At 40.9% G+C, this 16,759-nt stretch overlaps 1 protein-coding gene across 4 annotated transcripts in view; it reads right to left on the minus strand.

Moving 5' to 3' along the window:
• WNK3 (WNK lysine deficient protein kinase 3) overlaps positions 1–16,759 on the minus strand; it is a 166,762-nt gene that overhangs the window by 94,757 nt on the left and 55,246 nt on the right. For all 4 annotated transcript variants that reach the window (XM_032266984.1, XM_032266983.1, XM_032266986.1 and 1 more), the window contains exons 6-10: positions 16,097–16,185; positions 11,496–11,715; positions 4,871–5,165; positions 3,159–3,352; positions 2,992–3,063 (exon numbers count right to left, since the gene is read on the minus strand). In XM_032266984.1, the coding sequence (XP_032122875.1) occupies positions 2,992–3,063; positions 3,159–3,352; positions 4,871–5,165; positions 11,496–11,715; positions 16,097–16,185 (870 nt within the window). The remainder of the gene's footprint in view (positions 1–2,991; positions 3,064–3,158; positions 3,353–4,870; positions 5,166–11,495; positions 11,716–16,096; positions 16,186–16,759) is intronic.

Genomic DNA, 16,759 nt, shown 5'->3' on the forward strand with positions numbered 1-16,759 from the left:
GAAGAGAAGAGAAGAGAAGAGAAGAGAAGAGAAGAGAAGAGAAGAGAAGGGAAGGGAAGGGAAGAGAAGAGAAGAGAAGAGAAAGACAGAAAGAAAGAAAAGAAAGACGGAAGGAAGGAAGGAAGGATTGGTTGTGGAACTCCAGTAACTGAGAAGTCTGAAGTCACAGGTTGGGCTGAAGTCTTTCCTGCTCCAAAGCCCAGCTGCAGGTACAAGGAGAACTCAAATTATAAATGCATATACTATGCCCATTTTAGTGGGACTGTCCCAGACAGAATGGTAGAGAAAATAATGCTATGTTCCAAAAATTTAAGCTAATTATCAAAAAGGTGATAGGTATAGCATTAGTCCTATAAATATCCTAATACCATGAGTAAATGCTAGGTGACTGAATACACTAAGGAGTTGAGACCAGTCACAGCAATATATCGCCCACGGTTTCTCATTTATTTCATGTACTACATAACTCATTCAAACCCTGGAAGAGATTCTGAGTATCTGAATCTGACACTGTCACACACCTAACAGTGGAAGTCCCATGAGAAAGCCCAAAGGATTTGAGTATCATTCCTAAAATGAGTATAGATACTCTCTCAAGAAGAGAGAGTTGGCAGAAATAAATATTAACTGCAATAATTCCTAGAATTTGGGCTACCATGCTCATAAAAAGACCCATATAATCAAAGTTCTTGCTTATGTGGCTTCTATATGTTAGGTGAAAAGGGCAGGCTACAAAAACTCATATGTATGTGATATACATGTGTATATGTAAACAAAGTTATACATGTGTACATAGAAAAAAAGATAAATCTAAAGGCTATACCTCAAACATAAACAAGTTGTCTCTAGCTAGAGAAATAACAAGTAATTTTTCACTTTCTCTTTTATAACATTATGGGATTTTATTTTAAAATAAGCAAATAACACTTTGATAATTAATTTATTTTTCTTTTATCGGTGACAGAGTCTCGCTCTGTCGCCTGGGCTAGAGTGCAGTGGCGCGATCTAAGCTCACTGCAACTTCCGCCTCCGGGGTTCAAGCGATTCTCCTGCCTCAGCCTCCTGAGTAGCTGGGATTATAAACGTGTGCCACCACGCCCAGCTAATTTATTTTGTATTTTTAGTAGAGATGGGGTTTCACCAAGTTGGTCAGGCTGGTCTCAAACTCCTGACCTCGTGATCCACCTGCCTTGGCCTCCCAAAGTGCTGGGATTATAGGCATGAGCCACTGCACCCAACCTAAAATTTTTTTTAATTTTTGTAACACATTTTAAAATAAACATACCTGTATGCTTATGCAGTTGAACCTAAGTTAAATTTAAGCACCCACTCAACACACTTTGCATTATAGGCTTAGAAAGAAGTAAATCAAACTACAACATGAGCTCAATTACAACTAGGCACCATATCACTTATAAATACTAGCCAAATATCTGGTACCGTTAACTGTATCAAACTAAATCTACCCCTAGCAGATTTTAAATGCATCTGGCATTTGTGAAGTACATGCTTTCCCCTACAAAACTGAGCTCTTTGAGGGCAAGGATCATGTTTATTTTACTTCATATCCCCAGAAGGTAGCAATCATTAAAAATTTGATGATGAACTGATAATATACTAATCTCTTAAAGATACACCAGCAGCTACCCAAACCAGGTATTCTCTGTTAGCTAGCAGCTAAACGGGAACTTAGATCATCTCACTCTCAGAGAGAGAAGACACATGCAAGGTATAGTGGGAGGTGAGGGGAGAAAACCAGGTAATGGCAATGAAAAATGCAACCATGCATCCAGAGTCCATAACCTAGGGAACCAGGATACAGTCTTAATATACGAACTCACACACAGACTGTTAGTTAACTCTTTGTCAGAAATGAATAATGTTGACTTTAAGAGTCTTTTTTTTTTTTTTTTTTGAGACGGAGTTTCACTCATGTTACCCAGGCTGGAGTGCAATGGCGCGATCTCGGCTCACCGCAACCTCCGCCTCCTGGGTTCAGGCAATTCTCCTGCCTCAGCCTCCTGAGTAGCTGGGATTACAGGCACGCACCACCATGCCCAGCTAATGTTTTGTATTTTTAGTAGAGACGGGGTTTCACCATGTTGACCAGGATGGCCTCGATCTCTTGACCTCGTGATCCACCCGCCTCGGCCTCCCAAAGTGCTGGGATTACAGGCGTGAGCCACCGCGCCCGGCCTGACTTTAAGAGTCTTAAAGACAGGCCAGGCGCAGTGACTCATGCCTGTAATCATAACAATTTGGGAAACCGAGGTGGGCAGATTGTCTGAGCTCAGGAGTTTAAGACCAGCCTGGGCAACATGGTGAAACCCCATATCTACTAAAACTAAAATGCAAAAAATTAGCCAGGCGTGGCAGTGTGTGCCTGTAGTCCCAGCTACTTGGGAGGCTAAGGCAGGAGAATTGCTTGAACCTGGGAGGCAGAGGTTGCGGTGAGCCGAGATCGTGCCACTGCACTCCAGCCTGGGGGACAGAGCAAGACTCCATATTAAAAAAAAAAAAATTCTGAAAAACAAACACTTCTTATTTCTCCTACAGAAATCAACATGAACCAAAACAAGTCAAGAGTTTAGATGAACATGCTAAAGTTATGAAAATCGATGAAATACTATTTCTAATTAACTGCAATAGACATCTTTTCATGTTCAAATCAGGCTGGAAAAGTTTAATACAAAGAACAAATAATCATTAATAAGAGGAAGAGATCAATCCTAAATAAATACTTTGTCTACATATACTGAGCTCTCTATTTCTTCTCCAGTTATATAAGTAGTATCTCCAGATTCTAGTTACACAATGTTAGGCACACTAAGAGGAATGTCTTGGGTAAAGGAAATCAAAAAAAACTTTTAGCTTTCGGTGACCTTTCTCTAAACTATAACAGATTTATAAAAGAGAATCTTTGCCTGTTAGAAAATCTAGGCAGTGTTAAATTTGTTTAAATGAACACAGAGCCTCTAAAATGTGTCTTACCTTTATCTGTGGAACCTTCTGAACAGTTAATGGGGAAACCTGGGGTTGAGTCAGTTTTGGCTGCTTCTGTAACTGTTGAAATAAGGGGGAAAAAGATTAAAGATAAACTTTCCCATTGATAGTAAATATGCTGATTATATATTTAAAAATATAACAGTTCACCTCACCCCTGAAACTTGCTGGTAATGTCCTACTAGTTGCTGAGATGAATAAATTTGCCCTGGAACATTTATTTCAGCCTGCGGGATGTTAGAAACCATTTGAGAGCCCATCATTTGATTTGAGGAATAGGCTACACTGGGCTGACTTGAAGTATCTGAATGTATAACTGATGCAGCTCCTGTCTCAGACAAATTGTCACCTATAACAAAGAAAATAAGTAACAGGTAGATGGGAAAACTTGAAGCACAAATTGTCCAAATGGTATAGGTAATGGTGTCTCTTTAATGGCTTTTTTACTCTGAGAACCTGACATAGCTTCAAATAAAATATTTACACTATAGCATTAATAAAAAACCAGCATGTAAACTGTATTAAACAATGAAATGTTGACATTGTGGTATAACTAAAATTTTCTTAGTAAAGCAAACCTAAAAACAGAGCATCAGATAAAAATCAACTCCATTTGGTGGCCATGTCACGTACATCCCTAACTAATCTACACTTGACATTAGGATTTCAGTAAAATATGTCATATTCTCTTTCTGCTATAATCTAGAATACTGTCTTTGTAGAACAATAGGTTATTATTATGCAAATACTGTGTCCTTCTGGAAAATAAAATGCATTACAGCAGGAAATTAGCAGAATTGTGCTAATTTTATACTTGAGCCTAAAATACAAAGGGTCTTAAAAACTAGAAAATTCCTTCTTGAGGAATAAATTTTACCTTTAGTTCTAAATTTTGTTTCTCGTTTTTTGTTTTTTTTTGAGACAGAGTCTCAGCCTGTCGCCAGGCTGGAGTACAACGGCACAATCACGGCTCACTGCAACCTCTGCCTCCCAGGTTCAAGCGATTCTCCTGCCTCAGACTCCTAAGTAGCTGGGACTACAGGCATGCGCCACGACCCGGCTGATTTTTTGTATTTTAATAGAGACGGGGTTTCACCGCGTTGGTCAGGATAGTCTCCATCTCTTGACCTCGTGATCTGCCTGCCTTGGCCTCCCAAAGTGCTGGGATTACAGGCATGAGCCAAGCTATCGAGCCTGGCCTAGCTCTATATTTTCTTTATTAAAAGATTTACGCGGCTGGGCGCAGTGGGTCATGCCTGTAATCCTAACACTTTGGGAGGCTGAGGCAGGCAGATGGCTTGAGCCCAGGAGGGTCAGACCAGCCTAGCCAATATGGTGAAACCCCATCTCTACCAAAAGAAAACACAAAAATTAGCCAGGTGTAGTGGCATGCACTTATAGTCCCAGCTACTCAGGGGGCTAAGGTGGGAGGATCACCTGAGCCTGGTGAGGTCGAGGCTGCAGTGAGTCATGATTGCGCCAGTGCACTCCAGCCTGGGTGACTGCGCAAGGCCCTGTCTCAAAAAAAAAAAAAAAAAAGATTTATGTTGGACCCTCAAAAATGATAATAAGGTCATTTTATTTATACTCTGAACAAAACCAGATGCTAGATTATAATCCTTCTGCAACTAGCACCTTAGACAAGTCACTTAACAAAACAGTCTATTTCAGGGGTTTTATAAAAGGCTTGATGAAATGATAGATAACAGAATGCTGTGAAAAACACAGTAGTGCTACTTAAAGATAAGCAAATACACAAAAAGGAAAAGAAACAAAGTAGGCCATTGACCACTGCCCTTCAAAGCAAATAAAGATTGGGGAATATAGTTGCATGTTTGTTTGCTTTTACAAGCTGTAACTGTGTTACCTGTAACAGAGGAGCAGTGCTGCTGTGGTTTTCTTTGTAGAATCTGTTGTCTAACATGTTGATCAACTTCAGTTTCTTCACATTCAGCCCCAGTCTGCTGAGTGGGAGCAGGGGGCAAAGTTGTATTCTGGGGCTGAGGGAATACATTCCCCATAGACTTGCACTGAGAATCCCTGCGTTCTTCCAAGCAGCCAGCAGGCTTCTTCTCCCTTGTCTTCTTTATCGGGGTCACTCGGTCTCTAATGGATTTAGCAACAGCTTTGGAATCACTTTCATGAAAGAACCCAGACTTGACCTACAAACAAAACATAATCAGCAAACGATTTCTTTAATATTTAAGACTTTAACTCTTTTTTTTTTTTTTTTTTTTTTGAGATGGAGTCTTGCTCTGTTACCCAGGCTGCAGTGCAATGTCGCAATCTCAGCTCACCGCAACCTCTGCCTCCCAGGTTCAAGCAATTATCCTGCCTCAGCCTCAGCCTCAGCCTCCCGAGCTGGGATTACAGGCGTCAGCCACCACACCCAGCTATTTTTTTTTTGTATTTTTAGTACAGACGGGGTTTCACTGTGTTGGCCAGGCTGGTCTCCAACTCCTGACCTCGTGATCCACCTGCCTTGGCCTCCCAAAGTGCTGGGATTACAAGCGTGAGACACCACACCCAGCCAATTTTAACTTTTTTTTTTACTAGCAGTTATTTTATGCCCCAAAATTCCAAATTAATGGTTAATCTATTTCTATATTCTCTCTTAAACGAAGACATACATAAATCTCAGAGCCTCTAATTGGCACAAGAAAAATCAATACTATTACCAAGCATTGTTAAAATAATTCAGGCTTTAAACAAAAACAAACAAAACAATTTGATGTTTCCGTATATGCAGCCTTATCACGGGTAATTTAGAACTGCCATTAAGTTTTTTGAAGGATTAAAAAGGTTTCCTTATTCAGCAACATTAAGTGTCTACAATGTGCGTGGTACTAGGTACCAGATATAGGTGACTAAGTCCGCGCTTTGTCCTGTATGAGCACACTATCTGGTGGTGTGAAATGGACATAACTTGAAATGAGCTAAAAATGAGCTGCTGTAAAGGTCTTAAGTAGGAGCACATTGCATCTCTGGAGGAAATAGAGTACAGGTATTGATCGACTTACGACCTATGCAACTTACGACCATTCGACTTTACGACCACAATCGCTAGCCACAACTGCTCCGCGTCTGGCAGCGCAAACGTTGCCCAGCTGGGCGTACGACAGTGCGGACCAGCTTCCGGCAGCACTACCATCTCCGCGTGCACCATTTCAACTGTTATCCCAGACTCGGTACAGCAATTTGTGTTTTGTGTCTTGGATATTTTTCATCAAACCCCTCCCAATAAACTTCTTATACATTTCGAAGCAATGAACCCAAACATCGAATGATTTGCAAGGACTGAACAGATGGCACACGATGTGTTTCGTCCCTATCGTGAAATTTACGAAGAAAAAAAGAAACATACAATTCAGACAAAGCTCACCATGTTTATGAAAAAACCAACTCCGGTAACCCCAACTGCTGCCTCAGATGACAACATCAACGATCCGCAGCCAAGCACCAGCGGCCAATAAAATGTTTCGTACATGTTTATATATTTTGATATGTTTTGCAATTGGGAAAATGTTTCCTATGGTATCTTTTACACCTGTATTTTGTATTTTGTATGCACCCGTATTTTGTAATTTTGTATGTTTTGCAAATATTAAACCAGTTGTACTGGTAATGCAGTGTTTTACTTAAACCTGACGAATGTAAAAATAAGAAACAAAATGGTGTAGAGGTGATACAAATGGCATAAAATGAACAAAGAAAATTATGATATATAACAATAATGAAAGAAAATTATGATAAAATATGACTTAAAGATTTTTATAACATCATTTCACAGTACTGTACATATAGCCTACTCAACTTACAACCAAATCATGTTACGACCAGTCTGTCGGAACCAATCGTGGTCGTTAAGTCGAGCATTAGCTGTTAAGTGTTGTCACAGAAGAATTCTTTTTTTCTTCTTCTTTTTTTTTTTGAGAGACAGGGTCTCACTCTGTTGCCCAAGCTAGAATACAGTGGTATGATGATAGGTCACTGCAGCCTTGACCTCACAGGCTCAAGTGATCCCCCCACCTCAGCCTCCCAAGTAGCTGGGATCATAGGCGTGCACCACCACACCCGGCTAATTTTTAATTTTTTGTAGAGACGGGGTCTCCCTATATTGCTTGGGCTTTAGTCTCGAAGTCCTGGGCTCAAGTAATCCTCTCACCTTAGCCTCCCCAAAGTGCGAGGATGACAGGTATGAGCCATCACATTTAGCCTGGAAGATAAATTCTGACCTCCATTAAAGCCAAAAAGGAACATGCAGACTATTTAGGGATGTGCAGAAGTTTGGAGTGAGGACCAACATTCCAGGCAGAGGCAAATATGCTAACAGTGAAGTACTACATCTTACTAGGCATTAGAAGACAGAGAGAAGAAAAGGTTCTGCCCTGTCATCTCAGAGGAACAGGGCTCAACAGTAGAGAAGATCATTTGAGGAAGTACCATGATATATCATTCTCAGTTCTGCAATCTACTTTAAGATGCTCCCTCTTGATCCCCAAACCTGTAAATATGAGATATCACTCCCATCACAGTGTTTGCTCTAATATATAGCACAATTGGCCTTAATCTCGGCAGGTTATCTGCGTGAATCTTTTACCAGCTGCTGGCACTAGAAGGATTCAATATGCCATTGCTGACTTTGAAGATGGAGTAGAGGCATGGGAATGGACTGAAGAGTGACTTCTAGGAACTGAAAGTGGACCCAGCTAATAGCCAGCAAGGAAACAGGGACTTCAGTCTTACAACTGCATTGAACTGAACTCTGCCAACAACCTGGATGAGCTTGAAAGCAGATTCTTCCCCAGAATCTCCAGAGAAGAGCCCAGGTCAGCCAACACTTTGACTTTGGCATTATGAGATCCTAATCAGAAAATCCAGCCAAGTCCACCAGGATTTCTGACCTACAGAATTGAGAGATAATAAATGGGTGTTGTTGGCCAGGTGCGGTGGCTCACGCCTATAATCCCAACACTTTGGGAGGCTGAGGCCAGTGGATCACCTGAGGTCAGGAGGTCAAGATCAGCCCGATCAACATGGAGAAACCCCGTCTCTACTAAAAATACAAAATTAGCCGGGCATGGTGGTGCATGCCTGTAATCTCAGCTACTCGGGAGGCTGAGGCAGGAGAATTGCTTGAACCTGGGAGGCAGAGGTTGCGGTGAGCCAAGATCACACCATTGTACTCCAGCCTGGGGCAACAAGAGCAAAATTCCTTCTCAAAAAAAAAAAAAGGGGGGGGTGTTGTTTTAAGCCACTAAATTTGTAGTAATATAGTCTCCTACTATTAATCATTAGCAGACAGCCAAGATTTACCAGAAATATGAGAAAAGCCTCTCACAAGAAGACAGAACAAGGCCAGGTGCAGTGGCTCATGCCTGTAATCCCAGAACTTTGGGAGGCTGAGGCAGGGTGGATCGCCTGAGGTCAGGAGTTCGAGACCAGCCTGGCCAACATGGTGAAATCCTGTCTCTACTAAAAATACCAAAAAAAATTGGCTGGACGTGGTGATGGGTGCCTGTAATCCCAGCTACTCAGGAGGCTGGGGCAGGAAAATCACTTGAACCCGGGAGGCGAAGGTTACAGTGAGCCGAGATTGTGCCATTGCACTCCAGGCTGGGCAACAAGAGCGAAACTCTGTCTTAAAAAAAAAAAAAAAAAAAGATAGAACACAAAACCAACAAAGAGAAAACCAGCAACTTGGAGAAAACAGACTATGACAGAGATATAAAGTAATATTGCATCTAGAAAACAAAGAACAAAATGTTGACTTTAAAAAAAGAACAGACAAAAAGTAAAAACAGACTCTTGAAATTCAAAACATGATAGCAGAAATGAAAAACTCAATAGAGGGCTTAGAAAGTAAAGTTGGTAATATCTGCCAGAAAGGAGAATAAAAAGACAAAATGGTAGAAAACAGAAAAGTTAAGAATATTGAAGAATGAGTCCAAGACGCTCAACATCCAAATAATAGCAGTTTCAGAAAGAGAAAACAAAGAAAAAGAAATCATTAACATGGATGAACCTGGAAACCATCATTCTCAGCAAACTGACAGAAGAGCAGAAGATCAAACACTGCATGTTCTCACTCATAGGCCGGTGTTGAACAACGAGAACACATGGACACAGGGAGGGGAGCACTACACACTGGGGTCTGTTGGGGGGAAATAGGGGAGGGACGGTGGGGGGTGGGGAGCTGGGGAGAGATAGCAAGGGGAGAAATGCCAGATGTAGGTGATGGGGAGGAAGGCAGCAAATCACACTGCCACATGTGTACCTATGCAACAATTTTGCATGTTCTTCACATGTACCCCAAAACCTAAAATGCAATAAAATAAATAAATAGGGGAAAAAAAAAAGAAATCATTAACAAAATACTTCAAGTAATTTCCCAGAAACTAAAGGATATGGGCTGATGGATGGAAAGGGTCCACTGAGTATCCAAAACAATGGTTGAAGATAGCCGAAATCAAGATACATCACTGCAATTTTAGAACACTAAGAAGAAAAGATATTACAAGCTTCCAGAGAGGAAAACAATGGGTCATATGCAAAAGATCAGTAATCATAACAACTCTGGACCTAACAGCAACACTGAAAGCTAGTAGAGACTGGAGCAATAACTCCAAATTAAAAAAAAAAAAATGCCAACATAAAATGCCTTTAATGACTGACTAAATATGAATATAGAAAAAAATGTTTCTTTTTGTTTGTTTGTTTTTTGAGATGGAGCCTCACTCTGTTGCCAGGCTGGAGTGCAGTGGAGCGATCTCGGCTCACTGCAACCTCCGCTCCACCTCCCAGGCTCAAGCAATTCTCCTGCCTCAGCCTCCCAAGTACCTGGGAGTACAAGTGTGTGCCACCACGCCCAGCTAATTTTTGTATTTTTGGTAGTGACGGGGTTTCACCATGTTGGCCAGGATGGTCTCCATCTCATGACCTCATGATCCACCCGCCTCGGCCTCCCAAAGTGCTGGGATTACAGGTATGAGCCACCGCATGTGGCTGAAAAAGGTGTTTTTATGCATGTAAATGTCAGAGAATTTAACTCCCATGTATTCTTTCATAAGAAGCTAGCAGAGGAAGTCTGTCAGTGAAAAGGATACGCCAAGAAAGAGAAAGACATGGGATTTAGGAAACCCAAAATTAAATACAGGAGTGAAGCAAAGAGAAGTCTAGGAAGATGGTAAAGGGAAATGCCAGGGTGATACTTGTGTACCGGATGTCCAAAGTAATCATTCCAGATTAGAACAGTATGATCAGAAGGACATGTTAAAGACTATCATTTCAAAGTCCCCACTGTCATTGCTCCATCCTACTTTTTAACCTGAGGCCAGAATGCTCAGGTGAGTCTGGCTCAGACGGGCTGTACTTGGCTGGTTTTGAGTATGTGCTGCCCCAGCTCCTGCATACCCTCCCACCAGCACTGCAGCTGCCTGGAGCAGGTGTGGACATGCATTTCACCCCACAGAAGTTGCCTGCTGTGATCTACTATTGAGGGTGGGGGCTGGTCACAGAGAGATTAGAAGCGAAGAGTCAGAGCGACCCACTCCCCATCAAACCATGTGGTAACCAGACAACTAATTTCTGGTCTGCACAATAGCCCTGCTGGTGCCCTGACTGTGCTGAGACGTGGGTGTATTTTCCTGGCCCCATTCAGAACCTTACCCTCTGACTTCCCGAGAAGCAGCTCTTGTAAACTCTTAAGGAAACTGAAGCCAGACTCACTGTGACTGAGAAATTCTCTTCAGCTTATCCTCTCCTGGGCTTCTTCAACTAATTGTCTCAATACTGCCCTTTCCAATAACCAGCTAGGTGCGTGCTTGCCGTTCAGTTTTCAAAACAAAACAATATATTACTTAGGTTAACTATGATGAAAAACAAAGAAATGAGTAACACAAAAGTCTGGGTAGAGGGTCGGACGCAATGGCTCACGTCTGTAATCCCAGCACTTTGGGAAGCCAAGGCAGGCGGATCACTTGCGGTCAACAGTTCGAGACCAGCCTGGCTAACATGATGAAACCCCATCTTTAATAAAAGTATAAAAATTAACCAGGCATGGTGGTAGGCACCTGTAATCCCAGCAACTTGAGAGACTGAGACAGGAGAATCGCTTGAACCTGGGAGGCAGAGGGTGCCGTGAGCCAAGATTGTGCCACTATACTCCAACCTGGGTAACAGAGCGAGACTCTGTCTCAAAAAATAAAAAAGTCTGGGTAGATATTACTCATGGTGATGAGGGAGGGAAATGCAAATGAGAGAGACACTTAGGTGGCTTCTAAGGGAGTGGTAATGTTCTATTTCTTAATAAATGTAGAGCTTTATTATTCTTTACACTGTACATACAAATTTAATATACTGTGTCACGGCGACATAGTTCACAACAACATAACAATTTAAAGAAAATGAGAGGAAAGAAAGCAATAAGAAGGAGAAAGGAATCAACCCTGATATAATAAGAGGTGAGGGGAATAGTGGTATGATTAACTTACCATTTCATATGCTACTTCCTCAGGTGTATCTGTTTCTAAATTGAAACTAAATTCAAGAGCTTCATTGTCCTTGTGTTTGCCTTTCAATTTTTTAGGGTCTTCAACCCAGAGTCTTAAAGCCAAGGATGAATTTGAGCAATCATCTTCTTCTGCTAACTCCACCCTCAGTCCTGTATCCTCAGCAAAAAATGCGTGGTTTAATAGGTCCCTGATAGACAACCTAAAAAACAAAACATATAACTCATTATCAGTTTTTCCAATCATAGCAAGATGTAGATCCTTTACTAAAAATTGTATGAAAGCAAAAAAACTTATTTTACGTTTTCTATCAATTTTATCATTAATCTGCCTTGTTATAAAAACCGAATCTCCCAGCACTTTGGGAGGCCGAGGCAGGCAGATCACAAGATCAAGAGATCGAGACCATCCTGGCCAACATGGTGAAACCCCATCTCTACTAAAAATACAAAAGTTAGCTGGGCGTGGTGGCGTGCGTCTGTAGTCCCAGCTACTCGGGAGGCTGAGGCAAGAGAATTGCTTGAACCCAGGAGGCAGAGTTTGCAGTGAGCCGAGATCGCGCCACTGCACTCCAGCCTGGCGCCTGGCGACGGAGCGAGACTCTGTCTCAAAAAAAAAAAAATAATAATAAATATAAATAAATAAATAAATAAGAACCAAATCTCTTTAACAGATCCTGTGGAAGCAAAACAACAACAAATCTTATATCCAACTTATCAAGGATGCAAAGAAATCGCAACTAACATGCATATGGAATGACTTCAATTAAAAATGAATTATGGCTCCTGTCTATAATCCCAGCACTTTGGGAGGCCGAGATGGGTGGATCACGAGGTCAAGAGATCGAGACCATCCTGGTCAACATGGTGAAACCCTGTCTCTACTAATAATACAAAAATTAGCTGGGCATGGTGGTGCACGCCTGTAGTCCCAGCTACTCGGGAGGCTGAGGCAGGAGAATTGCTTGAACCCAGGAGGTGGAGGTTGCGGTGAGCCAAGATCGCACCATTGTACTCCAGCCTGGGTAACAAGAGCGAAACTCCATCTCAAAAAAAAAAAAAAGAATTATTACCAGTAATACATCTAAATAACAAAGTTTAACATACATAAAATTATGCCTAATGAGAATTGGAGAAGTAGTTTAGTATATGTTAGGCAAATTTCCCTAAGCCACTGGCTTAAGTTATTCAGAGTCAAACAGTAGATTCTTAGCAAAGGGAACCAAAAACTCTTATAGATTTATAAACTCTAAAGTAAATTAAAAATTCAAACTCTTTTTACAAATGTTATAAATAGAAGTCACTGTTTCCATTAACAATAATCTAGTCAGTGTACTTTACTCTTTACAGAATGCCATGGGTGAAGCTACTGTGGTTCAGGAAAGTCCAGTGGTTTTTGTATTTAACTCTGGTTTTAGGCCAGAGTATACATATAATGGATACAACCCTAGCCTAATATTAGGGATTAAAAATCTCTGAAGAGAAATAAAGGACATAGCTTCAAAGATTTGTTTACAAGCTGGGTAAGTTAATTTATTTTAGTAACTTTTAAAACAGATACATAATATTTAAATTCTCTGTATTACAAGCCAGGGAGAACTGAAACTGATGTACTACATAGTCTACAGAGACATCTTCCTATACTACTTAAACAGAAAAAGTATATAGACAGCATGGTATCTTCTAAGTTGAGGATTTTCAACCCCCTGCATTTTTAGTGACCAAATGACAAATACTTAACTACGACAGTGTCATAAATAGAATAAACCATCATTCCCTACAAAGTTGACATAAAAAAAAAAAAAAGAAAAAGCTTGCTCAAATTAATTACTTTTTGAGACAGAGTCTTGCTCTGTTGCCAGGCGCCAGGCTGGAGTACAGTGGCGCAATCTCGGCTCACTGCAATCTCCGCCTCCTGGGTTCAAGCAGCAATTCTCCTGCCTCAGCCTCCTAGTAGCTGGGACTACAGGCGCATGCCACCATGCCCAGCTAATTTTTGTAATTTTTAGTGGAGACGGGGTTTCACCATGTTGGCCAGGATGGTATCGATCTCTTGATCTCGTGATCCACCCACCTCAGCCTCCCAAAGTGCTGGGATTACAGGCGTGAGCCACTGCGCCCGGCCCAAATGAATTACTTTTAAGACTAAAGCAAGATGTGTTTAAGGAGGCACAACCAAGTAAAGCCCTCTGCTTCCCAATAAAAATTTTTACTGTATTATTTATAGTAAATTTTTACTATAAAATTTTTATTATTTACAGTAAAATTATTTTAGTTTATTTGTTTGCTTGTCTGCTTGCTTGTCTTGAGATGGAGTCTCACTCTGTTGCCCAGGCTGGAGTGCAGTGGCACCATCTCGCTCACTGCAACCTCTACCTCCCAGATTCAAGCAATTTTCCTGCCTCAGCCCCCCGATTAGCTGGAGTCACAGGTACCCACTATCATGCCCAACTATTTTTTGTATTTCTTATAGAGATGGGGTTTCATCATGTTGTCCAGGCTAGTCTCAAACTCCTGACCTCAAGTTATCCAACTGCCTCAGCCTCCTAAAGTGCTGGGATTATAGGCAAGAGCCACTATGCCCAGCCAGTTTGTTTTTAAGACAGTGTCTCACTCTGTCGTTCAGGCTAAAGTACAGTGACATGATCATAGCTCACTGCAGCCTCCAACTCCTGGGCTCAAGAAATCCTCCCACTTCAGCCTCCCTAAGGGCTGGGACTACAGGTATGTGCCACTACACCTGGCTAATTTTTTTGTTTTTAATCTTTTGTAGAGACAAGTGTCTCACTTTGCTTCCCAGGCTGCTCTTGAACTGAACTCCTGGCCTCAAGTGATCCTCCTGCCTTGGCCTCCCAAAGTGCTAGGATTACAGGTGTAAGCCACCATGCTCAGCCTATTATCCTTTCAGTCATTAAAATAATACCTGTTTTATGCAACTAACTTGCTCAAGATCACACGGGTTAAGTGTGAGTCCAGATTTAACTTTAAGTCTGATGTTGAAGCCTGTGCTTTTTCTAATATACTAATATGCTATGAATCCTTTTCAGTATTCCAATGTTCTTTGGTAATAGAACATATTTAAAGGGTGTACAAACAACAATCAGAATCTGAACTAAAAGAGCTACTTCTACATAGTATTTTTAACCTCATTTTTAAAAGCATGCCTAAACTCCTATCTCAACAACAAAAAAACCAAACAAGCCAATTAAAAATGGGCAAAAGAGTTGAATAGATATTTCTGCAAAGATATACAAATGGCCAATAAGTCCATGAAAATTTCTACAAAGAATGGATCACCTTTACTAATAATTATCAATAAGGAAGCAAAAATCAAAAGACAAACCCACCAATTTAAAGTCAGCAATTGACTAAAGCTGAAACTAAAGGGAGGCAGGCCAGGCATGGTGGCTCACGCCTATAATGCCAACACTTTGGGAGGCTGAGGCAGGCGGATCACTTGAAGCCACGAATTGGAGACCGGCCTGGCTAACATGGTAAAACCCCATCTCTATTAAAATATAAAAATCAGGCTGGGCATGGTGGCTCACGCCTGTAATCCCAGCACTTTGGGAGGCTGAGGTGGGTGGATCACCTGAGGTTAGGAGTTTGAGACCAGCCTAACCAACATGGAGAAACTCCATCTCTACTTAAAAAAATACAAAATTAGCTGGGCATGGTGGCACATGCCTGCAATCCCAGCTACTCAGGAGGCTGAGGCAGGAGAATCACTTGAACCTGGGAGGCGGAGATTGCAGTGCAGTGAGCTGAGATCAAGCCATTGCAATCCAGACTGGGCAACAAGAGTGAAACTCTGTCTCAAAATATATTTTATATATATATATATATATATATATATATATGTGTGTGTGTGTGTGTGTGTGTGTGTGTGTGTGTGTGTGTAAATTAGCCAGGTGTGATGGCATGTGCCTGCAATCCCAGCTACTCGGGAGGCTGAGGCAGGAGAATCACTGGAACCTGGGAGGCAGAGGTGGCAGTGGGCTGAGGTTGCACCACTGCACTTCAGCCTGAGTAACAGAGCGAGACTCTGTCTCAAAAAAAAAAAATTAAAAATTAAATAAGAAATAAAACCTAAAGGGAGACAAAAGCTAAGAGTAATGGGAGTTGTCCATAAGGCAAACACAAATTGTGAGATAAATAAATGTGGAATACGATTTCTTGAATACATACTTCTTCTATCCATATTAGCTTTGTCATTATAGTGACATGAGGATATATAATCAAATTTTTAAAAATCTGTCCACTCTCAACGGTTAGAAGCAAATTAACCTGTGAGGGCCTACTGACTGTTAAGCTGATGGGTGAAGGCGATGAAAACATCAAAATGCACACACACACACACACACAAACACAACCCAAACGTCAGTTCAAGAAAAATTCAGCACATGATATTCAAGTCTAAAATGGCAAACAACATGCACTGAATACACTTCAATCTAGACAGTATGGTTTGGCTTCTACTCAAAAGTCGAACTCGGCATGACTGAAAGATCAGAAAACGACTGAATGCAAGATAAGAGAAAAATGCATCTTTCACTTATGTCATTTTGCTACAATTGCACCCACCTTTCAGATTTGTTTTGACGAATACATCCTTCAATGATTTCTTTCACTTCAGGATCAATGACTTTATTGAAGCTGGCTGGTTTTATGCCCTAGGAGAAAAAAATGGTTTCTAGTAACAAATGATGCAGTTGAAAGCCCAAGTCAACATGACATTTATTAAACATTATTTTTATCACTAAACTATGCTCAAGTTTTAAATGAAATATGTGTAAATATGTGTATATATATATATAGAGAGAGCATAAGCTTAATAACCTTTTGACAAGGTTGTTGTCTACAAATAACAGTAAAAAACCGTAAATAATCTAAACCTCTGACAACAGAGGTAAAGTTACACATATTAAGTTATATATACAGTATGTTTTTCAAATCTAGACCTGCAGGTATATATGACAATATACAGAAACTAAAATTGTTCTCAGAATAATTAATGACATGGGGATTATAATAATACATAATGTATATTAAGTAGGGAAAAATAGGATCGCAAAATGTACACACAGTACATACAGTATAATCCTAATTAACAAAATATGAATTTTTTTGAAATAAGAAAATAATGCTATTTTAAAAACCTTTTGAAAATTCAAAATAGCCGGGCGCGGTGGCTCAAGCCTGTAATCCCAGCACTTTGGGAGGCCGAGGCGGGTGGATCACGAGGTC

The sequence above is a fragment of the Sapajus apella genome, unplaced genomic scaffold (genome assembly GCF_009761245.1).
Source record: "Sapajus apella isolate SASKATOON/1434 unplaced genomic scaffold, GSC_monkey_1.0 scaffold164, whole genome shotgun sequence".
Lineage (NCBI taxonomy): Eukaryota > Metazoa > Chordata > Mammalia > Primates > Cebidae > Sapajus > Sapajus apella.